At 42.1% G+C, this 23,883-nt stretch overlaps 1 protein-coding gene across 1 annotated transcript; it reads left to right on the forward strand.

Annotated features, from left to right (window-relative positions):
• Nucleotides 1-22,131: 22,131 nt before the first annotated feature.
• On the forward strand, nucleotides 22,132-23,109 carry LOC309562354 (E3 SUMO-protein ligase ZBED1-like; the record flags this gene model as incomplete). The annotated part of the gene is made up of 2 exons (XM_082266508.1): nucleotides 22,132-22,434; nucleotides 22,645-23,109. The coding sequence occupies 2 exons, from the start codon at nucleotides 22,132-22,134 to the stop codon at nucleotides 23,107-23,109; spliced, it is 768 nt and encodes a 255-aa protein (XP_082122634.1).
• Nucleotides 23,110-23,883: the final 774 nt, after the last annotated feature.

Below are 23,883 nucleotides of genomic sequence, written 5' to 3' on the forward strand. Positions count from 1 at the left end.
AGTATGGATGTCTTAATTTTGCTTAGATTTACGGATGTTCTAGAGTTTAATTTAAGAGAGTTCAGCAGAGAAAAGGTGTTCATGGAGTGATTTGTTCCAGAATTGTGCTTGGTGGCGATATAAGGAATAAGGAGTGGTGGTATCCCTGATTGCCTTAGATGGTTGATCACAACTGGAGTTGAGCGGTGATCCATACATCCCTGGAGGGATTTCTCCTTAAAAGCATTGTCAGACCTTTTGTTACAGAGGTCTATGATTCCACTAAGAGGCTTTAATATCCTTCTTTGGGGGTGTGCGTGGTGGTGAGGATTGGAGGCACAGAATTACTGCAACTGCTGCTGCTAGGTGCACGATTAGAGCATTTGTTCTATATAGCATTACAGTTGGTTGCTCTTTCACTACTTATGAACTTTCATGAACTTGTTAGATCAGGTATTTATTGTTTTATTAATTGCACTTTACTTCATGTGAGTTTTGTATTATGTATCTATTTATTTATGTACTTTATTAAGTTCATGGTTGAGTACCACTAAGTTTAAAAATGACTTGCTAAGCTATTGCTAGATTTGCCAGGCTTCACAAGTTTGTTGCACATGTAGCAGCCTTTGCCTAGTGTGCTAGTGTATATAGTTGTTAGAGTAGGCAAATTTGGCTTGTCTAGCAGCCAAGCATGGGTTGAATCTGGGTCAGGGCTGAGTGACTCAGGGAGACTGGATGAGTCATCAAGCAGCACGTCTGGTGACTCCCCCACTTTCCTGGAACTTTGGATAATCTTCTAGATGCAGAAGTTGGAGACTTGGAGGAGCTGCTTGGAGTATTAATAAGAGCCCCAGCCAATCTTCCGCAGAGTGAGCTAACAGGGCATCATAAATATGCATGGGTCAGGGCAGTCGGGTGGAGGATGGAGAAGGAGTGCGGAGGAGGCTGTCAGTGGCCCTTGAGGGCGCCCCCCCCCCCAGTCTGGGGGGGGTGACCTCTGGGCCTGGGGCTCTGATGCTGGAGGGACCCTCTACAGCACACAGAGGAAATCATTCCTGGAGGCACGGGAGCAAGTGTGAGTACAACAGGAGCAGGTCAGCATCTCCAGAAGTTCTCCAGGAGAAGTCATCAAGGTGGGCTGGTGAGCGTGCGGTCTGGGAGAACTGTGGAGAAATTAGCCAGGAGGGCTGGTGAGGGGGGCAGCTGCGACCGGGCAGGTTTGCAGTGCCTGAGGAGGTGGTGCCGGTATCAGTGGCCACAGGGATGTAAGCTGGACACTGGACTTTGCTATGCAACCAAAGGGGTCCACAGTCCTGGCCTGTAAAGGGCTTTTGCTTGATCTGGCTGAGTGTTTTGTCAGATTCATTAGTGAGTTAAGATTTTTTTGTGCAAACAAGTGAAGTGCTGGAGGAAATGAAAGGTGTGTTTATAGACTGTATATACAGTAGGAGAATTGTCCCTGAAGTTTTCTGAAGTCAAGTGGGCATCCCACAATACCCCTACTCCCCATCCAAGTTTTATCCCCTCAAAAAAATACAAAAACAAAGTGCTGGACTGTTTCCTGACTCAAATGTGCCTGTGGCCAGAGTGGGAATTCCAGTTCACCAATGGCTCCTACGTGGGGTGCGCTATACACAATTGCAGCAAGTCCGCATTGCATGACACTAGATCAACTTTCTTTGCAAACATTCTGTAAGTCTGCTGCAAGTTCTGGTTCAGTTATGTTGTGCAATAGTCATCCCACAACGGGGGTCACTGTGGCTGAATTGTCATGCTTTAGACTTGCTACAGACTTGCAGAGTTCTTGCTGTAGACTCACCACTGCAACTTTGCTCTTGCTAGAGACTTGCCATGCAATTTTGCTACAAATTGGAAAAGACTCAACTAGAACTTGTGCTTTAGGTGCTCTGCAAGTGTACAACTTTCCAGTGAAAATGTGCAGCAAGTTAACAGACAATTCAACACTGCCACAAATTTGTGGCAAGTTATCCTTGCTATCTGGGATAATATCACATTAGGCTCTCCATACTCTGCTTAGCATGGATGGAGAAATCTATGCAAACAGTATGTGGCTAACATTAGTCACCTTTCTTCACTTGGGTTGCCAACTGATTGTTTTTTATGGCCGATACCTCTGGGAAGGACAGCGTTAATTATTGTTGATTACTCTATTAATTATACTTACCTGCATGCTGTCTTTTCGGACACAAAGCTTTTCTAAAACAAAAAAGCAGAGGTTCTGTTAGCACAATGCTTCTGGTCCATACTTCTATTCCCTGGTATTTTATAACTGTAGATATGCATGGCACTAAACGTCTAACAGTATCACTGCATTTTACATTTCCATTTTACACCAAAAGCTTTGTGGATACCTTACAATGACAGTTATATGAGCTTGTTAGACATCTCATTGCAAAACCATGGACATTATTATGGGTTTGCACTGTCTTTGTGGCTAAAACAGAATCCATGCTTCTGGAAAGGCTTGCCAAAAGATTTTAGAGTTTGTCTTTGGGAATTTGTGCCTATTCCGCCAAAACAGTATTTGTAGGGTTAGGTACTGATGGTCGAGAAGACTTGTGTGTGTAATTCTGACATGCAGTCATAAGAAGTCTTTTAAAAAATGCAATCACTGAATTTGGTTATCCTTTTTAAATATATCTACTCAAATTTAAACTGCGCTTGTGCACTAGCGATGCCTGTCATTCTTGTCATTAATGGGCTTGCTCCTCAGTGATATGCTCCCCTCTGCCTTGACATATTTGTTTTCAGATACGTCAGTGACAACACTCTGGAACATTGTCCAATTAGTTCTGTAAACAGCCGGAGGGCAACATGCCAGGGGCCCTTGTCAGCAGAGGTCCACCTGACTCAGAGCTGGGGAGCTGAGATAAAAACTCTTGTTGTGTTCTTCCTACGTTGTGTATTCCCTGTTTTTCTCAAATCCTGTTTAATTGTTAATGGGTTTTCGTGTTGACAGAACTGGTTATGTCACTGCTCTTGCTGTAATGATTAGTTTGGTGACTTGTGCTGAAGCTTCACTCAGAAGACATCATCAGATTAGTACTTTTGTCATTTGCTTAATTTGTCAAGGGAATGTTACAGTGCTTACACATACATGCTGCTCTGCTTCTAGACTGACCAGCAATAATGTCTCTGTTAAAGGGTCAGTGCACCCAAAAGTCATGTGTTTTAGTTATAGCCAGAGGGTGAGTTGTTTTTCCATTATTTCTGCCTCTAATCCTTAACACATAAGAGTTTTGGATGTTCCTGTACACCATAAAGGTGTTCAAACTTCTCCCACACCATTTTCTATCAAATCCTAAAAATTCAACAAAGACAATAGGACCCCTTGTAATGTTTGTGGCAGGCATGAGAACTTGAGCACAGAATTCGAGCAAGCAGAGTCCATGAAAACTAAACAAATTACATAGATATATAGGTACAGTGCCTTGCGGAAGTATTCGGCCCCCTTAAACTTTTCGACCTTTCGCCACATTTCAGGCTTCAAACATAAAGATATAAAACTGTAATTTTTTGTGAAGAATCAACAACAAGTGGGACACAATTATGAAGTGGAACAAAATTTATTGGATATTTCAAACTTTTTTAACAAATAAAAAACTGAAAAATTGGGCGTGTAAAATTATTCAGCCCCCTTAAGTTAATACTTTGTAGCGCCACCTTTTGCTGCGATTACAGCTGTAAGTCGCTTGGGGTATGTCTCTATCAGTTTTGCACATCGAGAGACTGAAATTTTTGCGCATTCCTCCTTGCAAAACAGCTCGAGCTCAGTGAGGTTGGATGGAGAGCGTTTGTGAACAGCAGTTTTCAGTTCTTTCCACAGATTCTCGATTGGATTCAGGTCTGGACTTTGACTTGGCCATTCTAACACCTGGATATGTTTATTTGTGAACCATTCCATTGTAGATTTTGCTTTATTTTTTGGATCATTGTCTTGTTGGAAGACAAATCTCCGTCCCAGTCTCAGGTCTTTTGCAGACTCTATCAGGTTTTCTTCCAGAATGGTCCTGTATTTGGCTCCATCCATCTTCCCATCAATTTTAACCATCTTCCCTGTCCCTGCTGAAGAAAAGCAGGCCCAAACCATGATGCTGCCACCACCATGTTTGACAGTGGGGATGGTGTGTTCAGGGTGATGAGCTGTGTTGCTTTTACGCCAAAAACATAACGTTTTGCATTGTTGCCAAAAAGTTCGATTTTGGTTTCATCTGACCAGAGCACCTTCTTCCACATGTTTGGTGTGTCTCCCAGGTGGCTTGTGGCAAACTTTAAACGACACTTTTTATGGATATCTTTAAGAAATGGCTTTCTTCTTGCCACTCTTCCACAAAGGCCAGATTTGTGCAGTATACGACTGATTGTTGTCCTATGGACAGAGTCTCCCACCTCAGCTGTAGATCTCTGCAGTTCATCCAGAGTGATCATGGGCCTCTTGGCTGCATCTCTGATCAGTCTTCTCCTTGTATTAGCTGAAAGTTTAGAGGGACGGCCAGGTCTTCGTAGATTTGCAGTGGTCTGATACTCCTTCCATTTCAATATTATCGCTTGCACAGTGCTCCTTGGGATGTTTAAAGCTTGGGAAATCTTTTTGTATTCAAATCCAGCTTTAAACTTCTCCACAACAGTATCTCGGACCTGCCTGGTGTGTTCCTTGTTCTTCATGATGCTCTCTGCGCTTTAAACGGACCTCTGAGACTATCACAGTGCAGGTGCATTTATACAGAGACTTGATTACACACAGGTGGATTCTATTTATCATCATTAGTCATTTAGGTCAACATTGGATCATTCAGAGATCCTCACTGAACTTCTGGAGAGAGTTTGCTGCACTGAAAGTAAAGGGGCTGAATAATTTTGCGCGCCCAATTTTTCAGTTTTTTATTTGTTAACAAAGTTTTAAATATCCAATAAATTTCGTTCCACTTCTTGATTGTGTCCCACTTATTGATTCTTCACAAAAAATTACAGTTTTATATCTTTAAGTTTGAAGCCTGAAATGTGGCAAAAGGTCGCAAAGTTCAAGGGGGCCGAATACTTTCGCAAGGCACTGTACATAGTAGATAAGGTCGGAAAAAGACACAGATCCATCCACTCCAACCTATGTGTGTGTCGATGAGTGTGTGTGTTTAAGTTTGTTTTAATTAGGAAGTTTAAGTTCCTATTACCCAAAAAAATACCAGTACTGGATAGTTTGACACTTTAAAGGATAACTATTGTTAGCAACAATTTGGTACTCCCAAAAGACAGCCAGTAAGGTTCATCTGTGTTCTGCCACCTGACTTTTAATCGCAAAAAGATTTCTTTTGACCTTTCTGATTTAATGATAAAATAAAGTTGAGCACCTGACTATTGGAAGGGCTACACACACACAAAGGTTTTCCAACTTTTTGGAAAACCTTTGTGCAGGGGGAGCTTTCTTTTTTCCTATTAAGAAGTACTTTACTCCCTTTTGTCTTTTACTACCTTATGCTTTAGTCCATTTGCCAAGATGGCAGACACCTACAATAATATCTATTGAAGCCCAAGATGGGCAGATGTCTTTCTACCCATAGTTCTTGATGTAAACATTGCCCATTTATGTATGTTCCTACATACATATCCACTCTAATTAAAAACAGTTTCTAACATCAGACTGTCATACACATGCACACATAATAGGGCAGGACGTATGTCTAGCTTATCTTAATAAAGCAATAACATTTAAAGCATATCTAAACCCTTGAACAAAAACTGTATATTTTGCTGCTTACCTGTCCTTAGTTGTGGTGGCTGCATTAGCTTTCTTTTTTTTCTTACTTGTTTTCCTTAATTTTCACCTGGAAATCTTGCCAGTTATATACTTTCTGTCCTAGGGTGATAGCACTCATTCACTGTATTGTACCTACAGAGGAGCAGAATTGTTTTTCTAGTCCACAGTCTAGTTTGGGCTACAAACATCTCCCCCTCTCCCCCATATCATTTACTTAGAGGGTAATTTTCATTTAGATAACAGTAGATTATTAATGATAATTAATGCTGATAACATTGTTATAGATTTCAGTTCTGTACAGAGGAAGTTACATGCATACCAATGTTCTAGCATAATCAACAGGTATTTTTCTATACTTAGAAAATGTACTTAGCCTTTACCAATAGAAAACCAATGTAGCCACCACATCTATGAACTATTAGGCTGCAATATATTACATTTCCATTCTTAGGCTTACATATACCTTAAGTGTTGCCCTGATCCGCAGCGGAAGAATAGCTGCATGGACCAGGCTGTCATCATACGTTGCCTCTTCTGCCACCCCACATTTTCTCTCTCTTTCTCTTGGACCAGTGCAGAGCTAAAAGAGTGGATGTGGAGAGAGACAGAACACTAAAAAAGGAAGCCCTGTCCACCATCCAGGGAACACAGAGGAAGTGGATGCGGACAGCTTTGCATCCTGAGATTCACAAGAGCTTGTTGGAAGGAACTGAGACTTTTGGGGGATGTAGTCCCCAGGCTGACTGAGCCTGTGTTTCACATTTGCATTGGAACTCCAAATATCAGAATCACTGGGAGGTGGGGGTAAAAGAAAGGTCTGCTTTTGGGCTCAGGGGAGACATGGTGAGGATGTTGGGATTAACAGAGTGAAACCATCAGCTGTCAGGATGTTTTTTAACCATAGAGTTGAGGATGTAGAGAAGTTTAGTAGCAGACATCTTCTGGCAGGTGAGAATGCCACTACTGAGCCTGGTGTCACCACCTGAATTGTGAAGAGGATAGAGAGCAGAAGGAGATCTGTTGTCACCCCTGGAGTCGATGAGAGACCACTAGCCAAACCCCACTACACCCTAGCCAAAGGAACAGAATTGCCCATTTAGGATGCAATGCAGGCACCTATACCTAAAGTGGCGAGACTAAAGTTTAGTGCTCCAGCGCTGGATTTGGACCCCAGCATGCTGGCCAGAAGGGAAAGGTTTTGATACAGACTGACAGACTGTTATTGTAACATTGCACTGGCCAGGAGGGAAGGGTTAGGGGTCATTCTCTGGTTATTACTAATCCTATACTCTATTTTGCTGCTGTTTTTATATATTTGCTCAAGTAATTATTGCTGTTTCTATTTCTTTGGTTATTGTATTATTAGAAATATTGTTGCAATAAATATCCACCCTGGTGTGTCGAAGAGCACGGTGTCACTTGCAGAGTGTAGTTGTAAGCGCTACAAATTAAAAACCCTCAAAGCTGCATGTGTGGTCTTCCTGAGAATGAGTTGGCCAAATAATGTTGTTAAAGTGGCTCCTCGCTCAGTTTGAAACATTGTAAGAGTCAGCAGCTACAAATACTGTAGCTGCTGATGTTTAAAAAAGGACACTCACCTGTCAAGGGGTCTATCACCATCCTCATCCAAACTGGTTCTTCGCTGGACTTCATGTCCCTGGTGCCAGGTTTACTGTGGACAGCTGGCTGTGATTCGTTGAGGTCCTACATCAGGCTGCCCATTGCATGAGCTGTGCTGTGCTTTGTGACTTTTTCCCCCCAGAAGGTTGGGGTGGGGGGGACTTCCAGGGGATCCATCACTCCAATCTGCTCGGAAGTGGTAGCAGGTACGTGTCAAAACCAGGTACCTGCTACTTCCCCCCAAAAATGCAAAAAAAAGGGATGGGGTGGGCATAAAGCAGAACTTACACTTTAGGGTGAAGCTCCACTTTAACGTTATTCTGGCTTAAAGAGGAGCTTCACCAGGTATTGATAAAAGTAAAATTCAGCAGCCCCAAGTACTGTAGCTGTTGATGTTTAAGGAATAGATACCTACCAGTTCGTGCAGTTGGTCCTCTGTATAGCCAATGCTTTTTAAGGCTCCTGTTCCTTCGCACTGTCATCTTGGTTTCAGGAGCTGACTTTCACTTCCTGATAACTTACAGTTGGCTCCTTATTACTCATGTGGGTGACATGGCTTACCTAGAGACTGATCCTGCAGCCTGCTGGGATTCAAATGTTAGCAACAGTCTCATTAAAGTGGCTATGTATGTAAGAATAGCTGTAGATGGAAAGTTGTCTCATCAAGAACAATGGCGGTATGACATCTGCTTCAAGTACACAGGAACCTGCAGCAGATATCTGTCAAGCTGGGCAATGGATTAAACAATGTAAGTTTAGTGAGCTATTTCTTTCCGTTTTTCTAATGGGAAAGGGAAAAGGTAAAAGCTTGAGTAAAGATTGGCACCATTCCATTGAGCTTTTTAAAAAAGTTGGAAAAATATTGTGTGTGATTACAAGCACTATTATTGTCTTTCTGTTCAACCCTTGGGTTGAACAAAAAAAAGCCTGTCAGCTCCGGTCGGAGCCACTGTACTAATAATACAACGTTAGTACAGTGATTTCCCCTGCTGAGCTGTTGTGTTCTGACAGGGGGATGCCATTGGCTAAGAGCGCTGATCAGGAGACGGTCGACTGTTGGTTTTCCAGCACGCTCATCCGACCAGCTTCTGTCAGACCGGCTGGCGTACACACGGGCCGAATTTCGGACAGTTTTTATTGAACCAGCTGATGCTGGCCAACATTCGGCCCGTGTGTACAGGGCTTTACAATCATCAGATGCTAAAGCTCTTACCACACTCCTCTGACTTTTGTCACAAAATGTAAAAAGTCTACAAGTAAATATATTATACTTTTATAAAAGTATGCAAATGATCATCTTGTAAGTACATGATTTTTATACAGGTATGTACCATTTTCTAAACTAACCGATTAGAATGTGGGATTCTTTTTAAGAGCTGGAGACCCCTAAAAAAGTAGAATTGCTCACAAATGCAATAGCGAATATAGAGATAAAAAGTATTGGCTAAATTGTGTCCAAACCCAAAAACAAAAATGTGATATATTAAAACATATCTGTCCTTGAATATGGTGGCTGGACTAATTAACATTTTTAACGCTTTTTGAAATGAATTAAGGAATTAAAATCTTTCACTTTCAACTATTCCGTTAATTACACATTTCCTGCTCTAAGGTGACAACACTCATTGCGCCAAATCTCTCTCAACATTGAGCAAAAGATAATGTATTGGGGTAAAAAACCTTCAGCCTTTAGAACTACTTTAAATTTTGGTTCTTTGCTTCAGAAATATTTTCCAAAATGTAAATTGTATTCTCAATCTCAATCATAAATAACTTAACAGATAAACAGATTTTTTCAAATGTTTCAGGTTAACAAATTTTCAACAAACTCTATTCTCAAATCAAATTTTTTCAGTAAGTTAAATAAAGTGTAATGATTTAGCTGTAATATACAGAATAAAATAGCCATTAACTTACACTAACGGGTGGGAACATGATAATCTCTACCAGTATAATACAAATGCATCCACACTGTGTTTGGATTAGTCATAGAACAGACTGCATTCACCCAACTGCTGTACAATGGAGATAGAATTAAAATCTTCTACAACTGTGGGAAGGATCCACTGTTTAGATTCAACCATTTGCAGGTAATTCCCCATCTATTGTTCACCTTAATACTGGGAAAAACCTATTTAATGGTGGCTGAGCTGCCTAATCCAGTCAGGGCAATCAGTTTGGGTAATTCTCTATTAACTTGCTGCAGTAGAAATCTGTCCACAGTAGAGGCAGAATGACAAAGAGCCCAACTCGAGAGAGATGAACAATAGCCATCATTGCTGGTTGCATGTCAATTAAGGAGAGGGTGCCATCAACATATCAATAATCTTTGACTTAACTGTATTGCTTCTTTACAATGCTATTGCATTCATTTCCATGAAAGTACTCCATGTTTGTTTTATTTTTTTTTATATTGGTTTAAAGCTGACCATGCATGCAAACATGATGTTCCTTGACCCAACTTCTATCAAAATTTAGGTGGTCTGCTTTTTACCATATTTGAATAAATTGTATGATCTGTATGGACATATGCAAATGATCTAGAGAATCTGAAGTCTTGCAAAATGCCAGGATTACTTTGGGAATAACATAGAATACAATCAATAAGTATGAGTATAGGTACAGTTATAGAGTGATTGGATCTCATCCTGTTCAAATTATAATCAAGCATATATATGGGTGTGGGAAAGTTTGGACATTTCATAATTTGATATAAATTGATCCTTTTTGATGATAATTGGCATGTGAATACCTTAAGATAACTGTCATTTAAAATTGTATATTTCCAAAACAAATTCTTGCCTAGGTACTCATACATAGGACCTTCTGGATGAATAAAGAAGTGCTCCCACTTTCAAAAGATTACTTTATTATCATATGAGCATATTCACTGGCAATCTGGTAGTGTTGGCATTTACAAAAAGTGAAAGAAGTATTTCTGGGATTCTATGTAGCTGCCCAAGGAGGTGAGTCTTTTTGAGGAACGTTATAAGCTATTTAAAGTAATGCATTCTGCTGAACACCAGTCTGCCTTAAAGCCATGCAGGAGAAAGCAACAGGTATATGTTAATGCCCCCCGCCCCAGCAAACCATTACTTTCAGTCAGACTTTACATAAGACTGGAGAGGGTCTCCCAGTGTGACAGTGGGGGCCTACCCACCAAGCATAAGCACTGTTACATACAGAAGGAAAGGGAGGGAGTCACATGCTTCTACATACCCAGCCTTAAAGTGATTGTAAATATTCACCTCACACACCTTGTAAAACAACCCATTCAGTTTAAAATAGAAAGGAAGGGCAATACATTTGTGTATAGATATAAATAACATTTAACCTTCTTTGTTTCCTTTTTTTTAAGTGATCACATATCCCCTGTTCTCAGCTGCATAAGAGCTGGAGGGGAGCAGAAACAGCAGGACACTGAATGTCCCAGTGAATGGCTGTGCAGAGATGGGAGGTGTCAGGACAAGTCTGAACCGGCCCAACTTTGATCCATTCTGTTTTAATCCCCATTTTGGAACAAGCAAACAACCAGTGCATACCTCCTAGCTTTCTGAGATAGAGGAACACTGTATAGGACAAAGTATACAGAGAGCATACGTCTGCCATGCCCCTAGTTACATGGAGCGTGAAGAATAAAAGTGATAGTAAAGTCTTGGCTTTTTTTAAGAAAACATAACGAACATGGTATACTTATCCGCTCTAATCCATCCTCTGGCACTCCTCCCTCCTACTGGGTGCCCCCACAGCAAGCAGCTTGCTGTGGGGGAACCCAAGCAGGTGCGCTCCTGATCAGTGGCTCTGTGTGTCCATTCACAAACCGTGCCGGTGGAGCTGCCCCACCCCCTCCGTGTTCTGAATGGCTCACCGGCTGTAAGTGACAACAGCGGGAGTCAATGGCTCCCGCTGCTGCCATAAGCCAATCAGAAGTGCGAGTCCCGGGAGAAACAAGGCTCTCATGGACAATGCTGGATCAAGATGGGGCTCAGGTAAGTATTCGGGGGACTAGAGGGGCTGCTGCACACAGAAGGTTCCAATGCTGCATTTTGTCAGCTGATGACTTTGCTTCTTGCTGTGGCTGATACTCACTAATGTACATGTTCTGTAGGTGGATGCTTATTTTATATGTAATAAAGTACCTCTAATTGCCTACATCACCCTGCGCTCTACTTTTCACATTTTTTCATCCTATGTTTCATTTTCATGCAGGTGATCTCCTAGAGCAGCCTTTTTCAACCAGGGTGCCCAGGCATCCTGGTGTGCCTTGAGGTTTCTTCAGGGGTGCCTTGGCAAAATGCCTAAAAATTGCCCAAAAATGTATACAAACCAGCAAGTGGATCAAGCCTACCTTTTAGTTACGCAAAGCCACAGGTTTTAATTGTGCACCATTTCAACCTTTCAGCCCCCTGTGTTCTAACAACCAGTGATGTCCTCTGATGATAAGAAGGGTGTTGATCGCCTGTACATCATCGTTATTTAGACCCTCCCCTGCCTCTCTCCATCAACACTGGGGTCACATTAGCTGAATGATGGAGAAAAACTGAGAGAAAGGAGAAACACTGGAATACTAGTCGGTACTAGTGTGCAAAAGTGTATTGATAAGTGTGTCGATGTTGCTGCATTATGTAAAACTATTAGAATAGCTTTTTAAATTTTAGAATGGGGTGCCTGGAGACTGTTCATATTTTAAAGGGTGCTTTGAATGAAAAAAGATTGAGAAACACTGTCATTGAGTTTGCCTCCACTTCCTGCTTAATTACATGTATTCCAGTCCTGGCTATGTGGCATCTCTCAGGGCTGTTTTCCAGATGTTGACAACAGTGGACCATACCTATGTTTTGAAACAGACTCTTGTAGTCTCCATTAGGAAAGCACATGACATGGTGACAACACAGGAGTCTGAATGGGAGACAATTGGGTTGATTTACCAAATGCAAATAGACTGCGCACTATGTAAAGTGCATTTGCACTCTGTGAGAGCAGTTGTTACAGAGCTTAGTAAATGAGCAGAAGCTCTGCTGACTTCCATCATCCAATCATGTGCAAGCAATGCTGTTTTTTTTTTTTTCTTAGCACATGATTGGCTATTTGCGAAGTGAAGCTTTACCTCATTTACTAAGTTCTGGAGCAACTGCACTTTGCAAAGTGCACAGTCTATTTAGGCCCTTTCACACTTATGCGACCTAAAAGTCACCCGATTTTACAGCAATTTTTTAACAGCAATTTTACCGCAATTTTGACTTGACTTCAATCAGTGCCTATGTTTATAAACCTCAAAATGCATTAAAATCAGCCAAAGTAGTGCAGGGACTACTTTGAAATTGTTGCGACTTGAAGTCGCACAGATATGTACGGTACTCATTGGAAATCATGGAGTACGACTTGTCATGCGACTTTACAGTCCCAAGTTACAGGAAAAGTAGCACAAGTGTGAAAGGGGCCTTATCTTTAGTAAATCAACCCCAAAAACTGAGCATTGGCACCCTAAAACAGGAAGTGCCCCGAAGAAAGACTTTCACGGCAGGATCGCTAGGTATTATTTTAATGAGAGCTTCAGATTTAAATATATTGAAAATAACTGTTAAATTACGTTCATGTGATACATTTTTACTAAGATGGGTTTACATGCTTTAAGGCACTGAAAAATCACTGGCTCTTACAACAAGAGGGTAGAGACTGGAGTCTGAGATAAGTATTTTTTCCTTATTTCATCTAACTTTTATAAGTTTTTACTGGTGTTTCTTTTATGCAAATTATGCTATAAATAAAAATACATTTACTTGAAATAATAGAGATTTTATTTTCCCATGTTCTTTTTGTGTTGATTCACAATATTTGACTTGCATTGTAATATATTGTAAGGTTACGTAGTCTAAGTTTAGGCAAAGAAAATAAAGTATATGTCTCAAGTTTACTAATTATCTGCTATTACCTGGAGTTTACAGACTACAACCAATCTATGAAGAGTCTAAGAGCAATCCTAGTTGATCCAGGAGGATTATTGGCGGCAGACAGACAGTAACTGCTTTAGTGATTTTCCACTTCAGTATAAAGTACTTGCAAATGTTTCACTATTCTTTGCACAGTAGTAATTTAGCTGCATAGGGAGAAATACGTTATAATAGAAATAAGTGTGAATACTGATTATGGTTTTTCCCAGCACAAAATGGAACTATCATAGTGTCCTGTCAGCGTCTTCTCTGTTGGGCCCCTTCATGTGCGCCGCCATCTCCATTCAACCTTTATAGATCATTTGACCTCTGTATTATAATCCATTTTATGGAGAGTTCATACTCTGTAATCTATTCTCTTTTTAAATTCTTTGGAGAATTCGTACTATCCTCTCTATTCAGTCCTATGGACAGTTTGCACTCTGTACTTCCTTCTCCATTTAATCCTATGGAGACTTTATACTTTATACTCCCTTCTCCCTTCAATCCTATGAAAAGTCAATACTCTGTACTTCCTTCTCTATTCTGTCTCATTGAGGGCTCGTACTATGTACTACTTCCTCTATTTAGTCCTGGAAAATATATACTTCGTATTCCATTCTCTAATTAGAGAAATTAGAAATGTCGTATTGCATAATCCATTCTCCATTGAATTCCATTGAGAGCCTGTATTTTGTATGTCATTCTCCATTCAATTACTTTGTGTATACATATAATCCTTCATACATCAGTGCTTACTCAAACGCAAACCACAGGACATGGTCCCAGTAATCCATGTCCTTAGTCTGCTTGTCTTCAGCAAACTGTTTGCGGGCCTTCTTGTGCATCATCTTTAGAAGAGGCTTCCTTCTGGAACGACAGCCATGCACACCAATTTGATGCAGTGTGCGACATATAGTCTGAGCACTGACAGGCTGACCCCCCACTCCTTCAATCTCTGCAGCAATGCTGGCAGCACTCATACGTCTATTTCCCAAAGACAACCTCTGGCTATGACGCTGAGCATGTGCACTCAACTTCTTTGGTTAACCATGGTGAGGCCTGTTCTAAGTGGAACCTATCCTGTTAAACCACTGTATGGTCTTGGCCACCATGCTGCAGCTCAGTTTCAGGGTCTTGGAAATCTTCCTATAGCCTAGACCATCTTTATGTAGAGAAACAATTCTTTTTTTCAGATCCTCAGAGAGTTCTTTGCCATGAGGTGCCATGTTCAACTTCCAGTGACCAGTTTGAGAGAGTGAGAGCGATAACACCAAATTTAACACACCTGCTCCCCATTCACACCTGAGGCCTTGTGTAACACTAATGAGTCACATGAAACGGGGGAGGGAAAATGCAAAGTTGCTCCAGAGCTTAGGTAATGAGCAGAAGCTCTGTGTTGATCATCTTCCATCATCCAATCATGTGCAAGAAAAAATGCTGTTTTTTTTTTACATTTTCCTTGCAGGCGATTGGGTATTCTTTGCAAAGTGAAGGTTTACCTTATTTACTAAGCTCTGGAGCAACTGCACTTTGCGCAGTGCACAGTCTATTTGCCTTTAGTAAATCAGCCCCTTTGTATGGAATAATTGTGCATCCCTTTGCATCTACACTACTGTCTGTAATGACATTCAAGAGAGCTTTCATTTCTATCAATTGTGGTGATATCAATATATATAATCATTAGAATGCAGATTTTTGGAGACTAATACGGTTATGCCCAAAACAAGAGTTCACTGATCCCAGTGAGGATTCAGGGCATTGGTTTCTTCATTCTGAGATTCAATTATCCACAAGAAATGACTGTGCATTTATAGAGTTGTTTTGGCATATGTCAATTGTGCCAAAATGACAATTTAGAAGACATCTGTGATTAACTAAAATAAAATAAGCAGGGGTGACCAGCGCTATGGAATTTTCAGTAAATGTGTGTGTTCTTTATCACAAAGGTGTAAGCTGCCAACAACCAACCCCTAAAGCCTCGTACACACGTACCGATCGTTGGCCGAACGATCGTCCGTCTTTTGTCCAGGGCTGTCGTGTCTGTTGCAAAAGACTGCACACGAATTTTGTCGGCCAACAACAGCCGACTGCAAAAGTGATGTCATGTGATGGTTAACTTTCCTTGTCTTTTTTCTTTTCTGAGCATGCCCAGTCTTGCAAATCTGCTGTCTGTCGGCCGAAATCTGTACTGACTGGCGAACAATCAGACGTTCTGGTGTTGGCCAACAAAAATTTTAATGCTTGCAGGACAGATTCTGTTCAGCCGAAAATGCGCTGTCGGCTGTCGGAAGCATCATACTAACAAGCCTACATTTGGCCAATCGGTCGCCGGCCGAATATTTACGGCCGACAATCGGTACGTGTGTACGGGGCATAAGGGTTAAGAAAGTTAAATATGTGCAAAAGATTGAAACAGCGCTACCTTACAGGTGATAAAGTGCCAAGTGTACAAGAAAATAAATAAATAAATCGTGATACGATTGGATTTTTATTCGTAGAATTAATGAATATAAATATAAAGTGCACTAGTGGTTGTAGGCAATGCTGTGACCAATTTTTAGCCCCAACAAGGCTTGCAATAATCAAGTGAAAAAGTGCTAGTACAAATAAATCAAGTTGGAAAAATTAAAATGAATAAAAGTGAATGTGCCCACTAGGTGTCGCACCTCTCATACAACCTGTTTGTGGTGTATTCCGTGGGACAAATATAGTATTTCAGGGTCTCTCCATTGTGTTCCTCTTTTCATTTCTCAGAGACAAAAAGAGAGAGAAGGGGGACCTCTTGGTGTAATAAAAATGGCAATCGGGGGATAGCGAAGGTAGTAACCCACTGTTGTAGCTGTCCACGATCAGTGATAGAGGAAACCAGGAAGCTTCTGCGTTCCACGGCCCTGGCTCCGAAAAAAATGGAAGTGACGTAATGAAGTATGACTCCACCCTACGCGTTTCATCAGAGGACGTCTGCTGGAGCGGCCACGGAATACACCACAAACAGGTTGTATGAGAGGTGCGACACCTAGTGGGCACGCTGGTGATTGCAACCAAAAATCCTTATATCTGTATTTTCACTCATTCATTCACTTACTTATATTTTTCTGGTGGAACTTTAAGGTTATTTTTTCACCAAGAGGAATTCTATCTTATCTATTGATTTAATTTAAATATTTCACCATTATTTTCACTGGTGCTATTACACTGTAAATTATTCAGTTTTTCCTTCACAATAAAATTCACTATTTATTCATTTTAATTTTTCCAACTTGATTTATTTGTACTAGCACTTTTTCACTTGATTATTGCACGCCTTGTTGGGGCTAACAATTGGTCACAGCATTGACTACAATCACTAGTGCACTTTATATTTATATTCATTAATTCTACGATTAAAAATGAATCATATCACGATTTATTTATTTATTTTCTTGTACACTTGGCACTTTATCACCTGTAAGGTAGCGCCGTTTCAATCTGTGATTAACAATTATTTGATGGAAATATCTTGTTGATGAATATGGATGGCCATATAGAACAATTCAAACATTAGCTGTGTACAATTTGTTGCCCAGGTACAGTTCTGTTCTTTATTTGGACTAAGCTTATTAACTTTATTAAGAACAGTAACTTATTTGTTTGAGGTAATAACTACCTTGAACTAATTTGGATGACCAGTACACCTTCTCTATGAAAGCAGCATTCAAGTCTGCATTAAGAAGTTTTTTTTATTATTTACTCACTCTTTCAGGTATGTTTTGTGTAATAGAACCATAATGTATTATAACATAATACCCCTCTCTAACAGGATATTTTAATTGGTGGCAAATAAAGGAATTTCTTTTCTTTTTTATAATTTCAAGATTTAGCATTATAACCCATGTGTATTTATTACTTAACCTGGTCGAGGTTTTAACCCATAAGCATATCTTAACACAATAACAAAAATGTATTTATCTTGGTGCTCATGAAGAACCAGCCAAAATTGTGCAGACTATAGAAAAATCACAAGTAGGAGCAGTTGATGGTTTTGCAGTAGTACTTGTTGTCACCAATTACCTGGATATTGCTACTTTGTTGAAGTGGCCTCACACCCTTCATAGCCTTAGGCCTTACATAGCGCTTGAGATCATTTGCATTGTTTTTTGTAATGAGCTCCCTGCTGTGTACTAATTAACTCTTAAGCCTAGGTAACAAACAAAGTTTAAACAAAGCCTATTACAAGATGGCTCAGACACAGACTTTACATATTTTATTCTGATTAAAATGAGTGGACTTTTTTTTACTGATAGTGTCTGGTCAGCATCTTCAACATACTCATATAATACAAGATGTACTTGTACCCAGCAAGGCAGCTGTGAGTAATGATATTTTACTTGGAAATCTGTGTGGAGCAGAATTTTGAATAGTATTGAAGGATGGAAATATTAGTCATTTGGAAAGGTACACATCATCATTTTAGAAAGTAATTAATTATGTGAAAACTCTGGACCTTTATGTTAAAACAGTTAAATGCTCAGTTGAAATACATATACAATAACTATTCCAAGGCACTTGTAATTGTGTTCAGTGTGACTTGAGAACCAAGTAATACTGCCACACACCACATCCAGGCTTTCCTACCTCACTTTTCTCTTTTGGAGGTAAGCAATACAGTTTTGTCATGAACCTGCCCCTGGTATGAGATGGGACAATGGTGAAGATGTAAATATACTATTACAGTGGCTCCCTGGGGAGCTGCTGAGATGTTGGGTCCCCTGGCTGCTCCCAGTGCGGACCCATCCTAAACTGAAGCCAAAATCACCAACACAGCAGTAACATAAATTAGGCTTTATTTTAGATTAAATGAAAGTGGTGCAGAGAAAAATTAGTTAAGGCTGTGTGGCAATACCAAGGCAAATTTAATAACAATTTTAGAAATAAACTGGATAAAGGGGACAACAATATGGCCTATTTGCAATTCAGAGGCCCTAACTAAACTACTGGCCAGTGCTGACCTAGCACACAGTTTGCAAGCGTTGTGGCTCATTAACTCCTTTTGAAGGCCTCTCACCACTAATGCACTTTGGTGTCTGCTCCCTTGAGGTCAGGTCCCACTGCACACAGGGTCCCCCTCTTAAGTCTGCATCAGCTGAATCCACAGGCTTCTCCCTCTCTGAAGCTCCTAGTCAGAAACTCTGACAGGTTCCTTAGAGTTTTCTCCTCTTCTGTATCTCGGCAGAACCTCTCCTGCTCTGCAGCTCCTCTGCTCTATGCAAAGTCCTCTTGGCTCTCCTCCACAGTTCTGCAAACCTCACTGACCAGTGACTTGGTTCTCTGCTCTGCACAGCACACACATACATTGCATACACCAGCAACCCTTATGGTGCTCCTTCCTGAACTAAAGCATAGGCTCTCTTCCCAGCCAATCAATTGGGCAGGGTAAAATTCAAACCTTAGGGAGGCAACTAATTCCAGTCCTGCCACTCTGGAACTGGAGAAACCTCCTCCTCTCCTTTTTCTAGCTACTTTAGCTGCATGGCACTGCTTACTTGTGTAAGGTAGCTCCCCTCATGGGTGGAGGTCAAATTCCTGCACCAGGTTCCACCCTGGAATGATAATATAATTTTACTTTCCAGTGACACTTGTCCCGACACTGACTACAGAGTCATTTTGAAATAGCATTAAAAACAAATTTGCTTCTACCAGCTTTTATTCACATTACAAGTTACAGTTTACTTGCTTCAGCCCAAAGGCATGGAGGGAAGTTGTATATTTTGAGAGGCCTCGCACGCCTTTGGTCCAGGCTCGGTCCCTGGGAGGGTTCAGATATTTAGCAGGCCTTAACATAGGGATCCTGACACTTAGAAGAGTAGATCATGCAACCACCAATTCACCCCTCCGATAGAACCTCCATCACTGGCAACCACCACCTCCTCTCCTGAACTGGCTGCTCATTCTTCCTTTTTATTTCTCACTCTCCACCACCCTGAGGTTAATATAAAGGTTTACACTTCTTTCCCCATTTCTTTTCACTGTAGGAACACTCTCTTATTTTCTTTACTTGTAATTCAGACCAGACTTTGTTACTTTGTTACTAAAGTAGAACTTCCCTACTCAAATAAAATAGCGTCCACATTACAGCTCTCCAACAATTTCATGGGCAATGCAACAGGTTAGCAAACATGACAATACTCCTTCTCTCCACTTGAATACTATGCCTGACCTAGGCTATGTCTTTGGCTTGTAGTAGTTTCCAACCAGTACTGACATGGCTCCAACTTTATAGTCCCACTTCAGGGTCTTGCCATGGGATGTCCCATGTGCATGGCCTTTCCAACTCCCATGACCAAACAACACACTGACCATTAGGGCTGGGGAATATAATCGAAAGATCGATGCATCGCGATTCTGCATTGATGCGGGCTGCCGGCATAATCGATTATACGAGGTGACGTCATCAGCCGCGGCCACGCCCTATCGCGCAAGGGAAAAAAAAAATCACAAGATCGCAGGATCGGCAGCTGATTGGTGGGTTAGTTGCGGGAGCTTAATAAAAAGGCTCCGCCCCTCCCCTTCCGCCTCTTTGACCCGGGCCGAGGCGCAGCAAGACATCCCCCGCGTGTATCGGCGTCCCACCTGCGGCCTAGAAGCCAGCCAGCCATCCAAGCCAGAAGCCGCCAGTCCAGTGAGTCCACACACAGGAGCGAGGAGCCCCATGTGCGTCCCCATCACAGCCAGCCAGCGCCGCCAGCCTCACCTCACCTCACCGTAGCCACCAGGCCCTGGAGGTCCAGCCGCCACGCCACGCCACTGCCAGTGACGCCAGCCGTCCGCCACAGAGCCCAGAGAGCAGCACAGCACCTGTCCTCCTCTGCAATGCAGTGCACAACAACCCACACAGTCACACAGCAGGTATGTCCGAACAAATAATTGTGTTATCATTCATGGGGGTCTCTCGTCTGTATTTCTGGGGGATGTCTGTGTTGGGGGGGGGCCTGGGACAGGGGACGGTCGGTCGGGGCCCGGGGGTACTGTTCTGCTGTGGCAGTCTGGCAGCCAGGGGGGTCAGTCAGTGGGGGCCTGGGGGTCTCTGTCAGTGTCAGTGTCAGTCAGCTATGGGGGTCTGGGCAAGGGGGGGACTCACTCTCACTCAAGTGTTTGTCAGTGCTGTGGGGGATTGGTGAAGGTGTGGGACTTCCAGGTCTCTGTCAGTGTGGGGGTCTGGGCAAGGGGGGGGGACTCACTCTCACTCAAGTGTTTGTCAGTGCTGTGGGGGATTGGTGAAGGTGTGGGACTTCCAGGTCTCTGTCAGTGTGGGGGTCTGGGCAAGGGGGGGTACTCACTCACTCTCAGTGTTTGTCAGTGCTGTGGGGGATTGGGGAAGGTGAGGGACATCCACCCAGGTCTCTGTCAGTGTGTCAGGCTGCAGTCAGCTCAGCTGTGGGGGGAAGGGGGTCTCTGTCAGTGTCACTGTCACTGTCACAGGCAGCTGTGGGGTAAGGGGGGGCCCCGGGGGTTTTGGCTCAGTGCATGCAAGGAAATGAGTCTGACAGACAGACAGACAGTCATATTTTATGAAAGATGTTGCTTGGTTGATTTGTTGCGGCTTAGTTTACAAGTTTTTTTTTTTTTTTTAAACACTGACAGAGTTTGGCAACTTACGTCATCCGTCTCCGTCACATACGTGGTAGTATGGTGGTAAATATGGCAGAAGGAGAAAAAGATCGAGAGATACCTAGCGTTTTAAGAGCAAACATCTGGGCACATTTCGGATTTTACGAACACACAGGGAAGCGTGAGTTGGACAAGACACACGCCGTATGTAAAGCCTGTCACACAAAAATTAAATACCTAGGGAATACTACGAACTTGAGAAACCATGTTAGCCGTTTTCACTCTGAGTTAGTAACACCTGTCGCCACCAGCAGTGCCACCACTGCCAAGGAAAGACTGCTAGACCCAGATCAGCCAAGAATTGATGCCATACTGTCAACTTATCCGCCCAACTCAGAAAAAGGGAAGAAACTAACCAAAGCTGTGGCAGCTTTCATCGCCAAGGACCTACGGCCTTACTCAGTTGTGGACAACGCCGGGTTTCGCTACCTTGTGAAGACGCTAGAGCCACGTTATAAGATCCCATCACGCAGGCACTTTACAGAAAACGTTATACCTGCACTCTACCACGACACCAAAGCTCAGGTACTTGCGTCAATGAACCAAGCCAGTCGAGTCACAATAACGTGTGATTCATGGACGTCAGTCACAACGGAGTCCTATGTTACAATAACAGCACATTACGTTACTAAGGACTGGCAGGTCTTGTCACATGTGTTGCAAACAAGAGCCATTTATGAGTCTCACACAGGTGCTCATCTGGCAGAGCTACTGTCTCATGTTGTGGAAGAATGGCAGCTGTCTGATAAATCTGTAGTGCTTGTGACCGACAACGCGGCGAACATGATAGTTGCAGCTCAAGTTGGTAAATTTCCTCATGTTAAATGTTTTGCCCATACACTCAATCTTGCATGTCAGCGGGCACTGAAAGGGGCCACGCTCTCCAGGCTTCTCGCCAGAGTGCGACGAATATCCACATTCTTCCATCGCAGGACTAGAGCAAGCCACTGTCTAAAAGAGAAACAGAAATGTCTGGGCCTGAAGAATCATAAGCTAATAACTGATGTGCCAACAAGATGGAACAGCGCATATGACATGGTCGAGAGGTTCTTAGAACAACAACCTGCAGTTTGTGCCACCTTGCTGTCTCCAGAAGTCAGAAAAGGAGAGTCTGATCTCTGCACTCTCAATTAAACAGATGTGTCAAATGCAGAGGACGCTGTGAGTGCATTAAAGCCAATGAAGGATGCAACCTTGCTGATGTCAGAAGAGCGCAACCCAACAGTGTCTCTCATTGCCCCTCTAAATGCACAACTGCTCCAGAGCATGACAGACACCATGGGAGACACAGCCATGACCCATGAGATCAAGAATGCAATCAAAACAGATCTCCTGAAGAGGTACAGCAGTGAGGCAGAGAAGAAGATCCTTCATACAGCCTCTGCTCTGGATCCTCGCTTTAAAGGACTGCCTTTTATTCTCACAGAGGAGGAGAGATCGGAGATATACAAAGGAGTGACTGAGGAGGCTGCATCTTTGGAGGTAATTAGAATTTCATCATGTTTCCTGCCAGACAGCTAGAAGCTCAGCTACATTGTGTTGTGTAATAACATGCCCTGATTCACTGATGCGGTGTGGGAAGTGGAACTGTATGGTATGGATTACCGTGCAGTTTCCCACACCTCATCAATGAATCACACTCTTAGTCAGTTCAGCTCTTCTTATACTATTATCTTTTGTTCAAACACACAGATTACATCTAATAGAAGGACAAATGTGGATGAAGTGCCTAGGGAAAAAGCAACTTTGGAAGAAGAAACAGAAACAACACCCATTGAGGACAGCCATTCTCCTCCCAAAAAAAAGGCCACAACATCGCTGCTCATGACTTTGCTGGGGCAGTCTTTCACTGATGGTGCAATAGAACCTAAGACCCCCTATGCCAAGGCAGAAGACGAAATGGAAAAATATTGTAAAGCCCCACCTCTGCCTCTCACTGAGGACCCTTTAAAATGGTGGCGTGAGCATGAGGTCATATTCCCCCTCCTCTCTCAGCTGTCAAAGCAATACTTGTGTATCCCAGGTACAAGTGTATCTGCAGAGCGGGTTTTCTCTACTGCAGGAGATGTTATAACAGCGAAAAGAAGCAGTCTTAAACCTGAGCATGTGGATCATCTAGTGTTCTTACAGAAAAACCTACATGTTCCCAAATGCTAAGCACTGAAATAATTACTAATTCATGTTTTTAATGAATTAGTAATTACTAATTCAGTCTGCCGCCAGTCACCAGTCAGTCACATCACCAGTCTTGTTTTATAGCTTTATAGCACTGATGGTTTGTTTTTGAAGATTGTCCTGTCCAATGTGTCCATTTCCAATCCATAATCCGTTCCGTTGCTTCACACTAAAAGTGTCTAGGCAAGTACTAGGGGTTCATTTAACCCTCAACCAAATAAATAATATTAAAGTGTAATAGCTTTATAGCACTGATGGTTTGTTTTTGAAGATTGTCCTGTCCAATGTGTCCATTTCCAATCCATAATCCGTTCCGTTGCTTCACACTAAAAGTGTCTAGGCAAGTACTAGGGGTTCATTTAACCCTCAACCAAATAAATAATATTAAAGTGTATTTTCTTCTAGACAACTGACACCAAGCCAGCCACGGTGCAGCATTATAGGAAGGAAAATCATTGAGAGAAATAACTTGTACATTTGAAGCTTAACCTCGAGTAAATCTTATCTTATTGGATCACAAACACCAATTGTGGATTCTTGTGTAATATACTATATTTGTGAGTTTGTGAATGTGACCCCCATAGGATTTCCTCAAGGTTAAGCTTCAGTTTACAATTTATTCTCTCAAGGATTTTCCTTCCTCTAATGGTGGCTTGTTGGCTAGCTTGGCATCAGTTACAGATGTAATCGACATGGTAGAGTGCTGCTCAGTGCAGTGCAGGTAAAGTTTTCTTTCTGTAACGTGACTGACTGACT

The sequence above is a fragment of the Pelophylax lessonae genome, assembly GCF_965119305.1.
Source record: "Pelophylax lessonae genome assembly, chromosome: 8".
Lineage (NCBI taxonomy): Eukaryota > Metazoa > Chordata > Amphibia > Anura > Ranidae > Pelophylax > Pelophylax lessonae.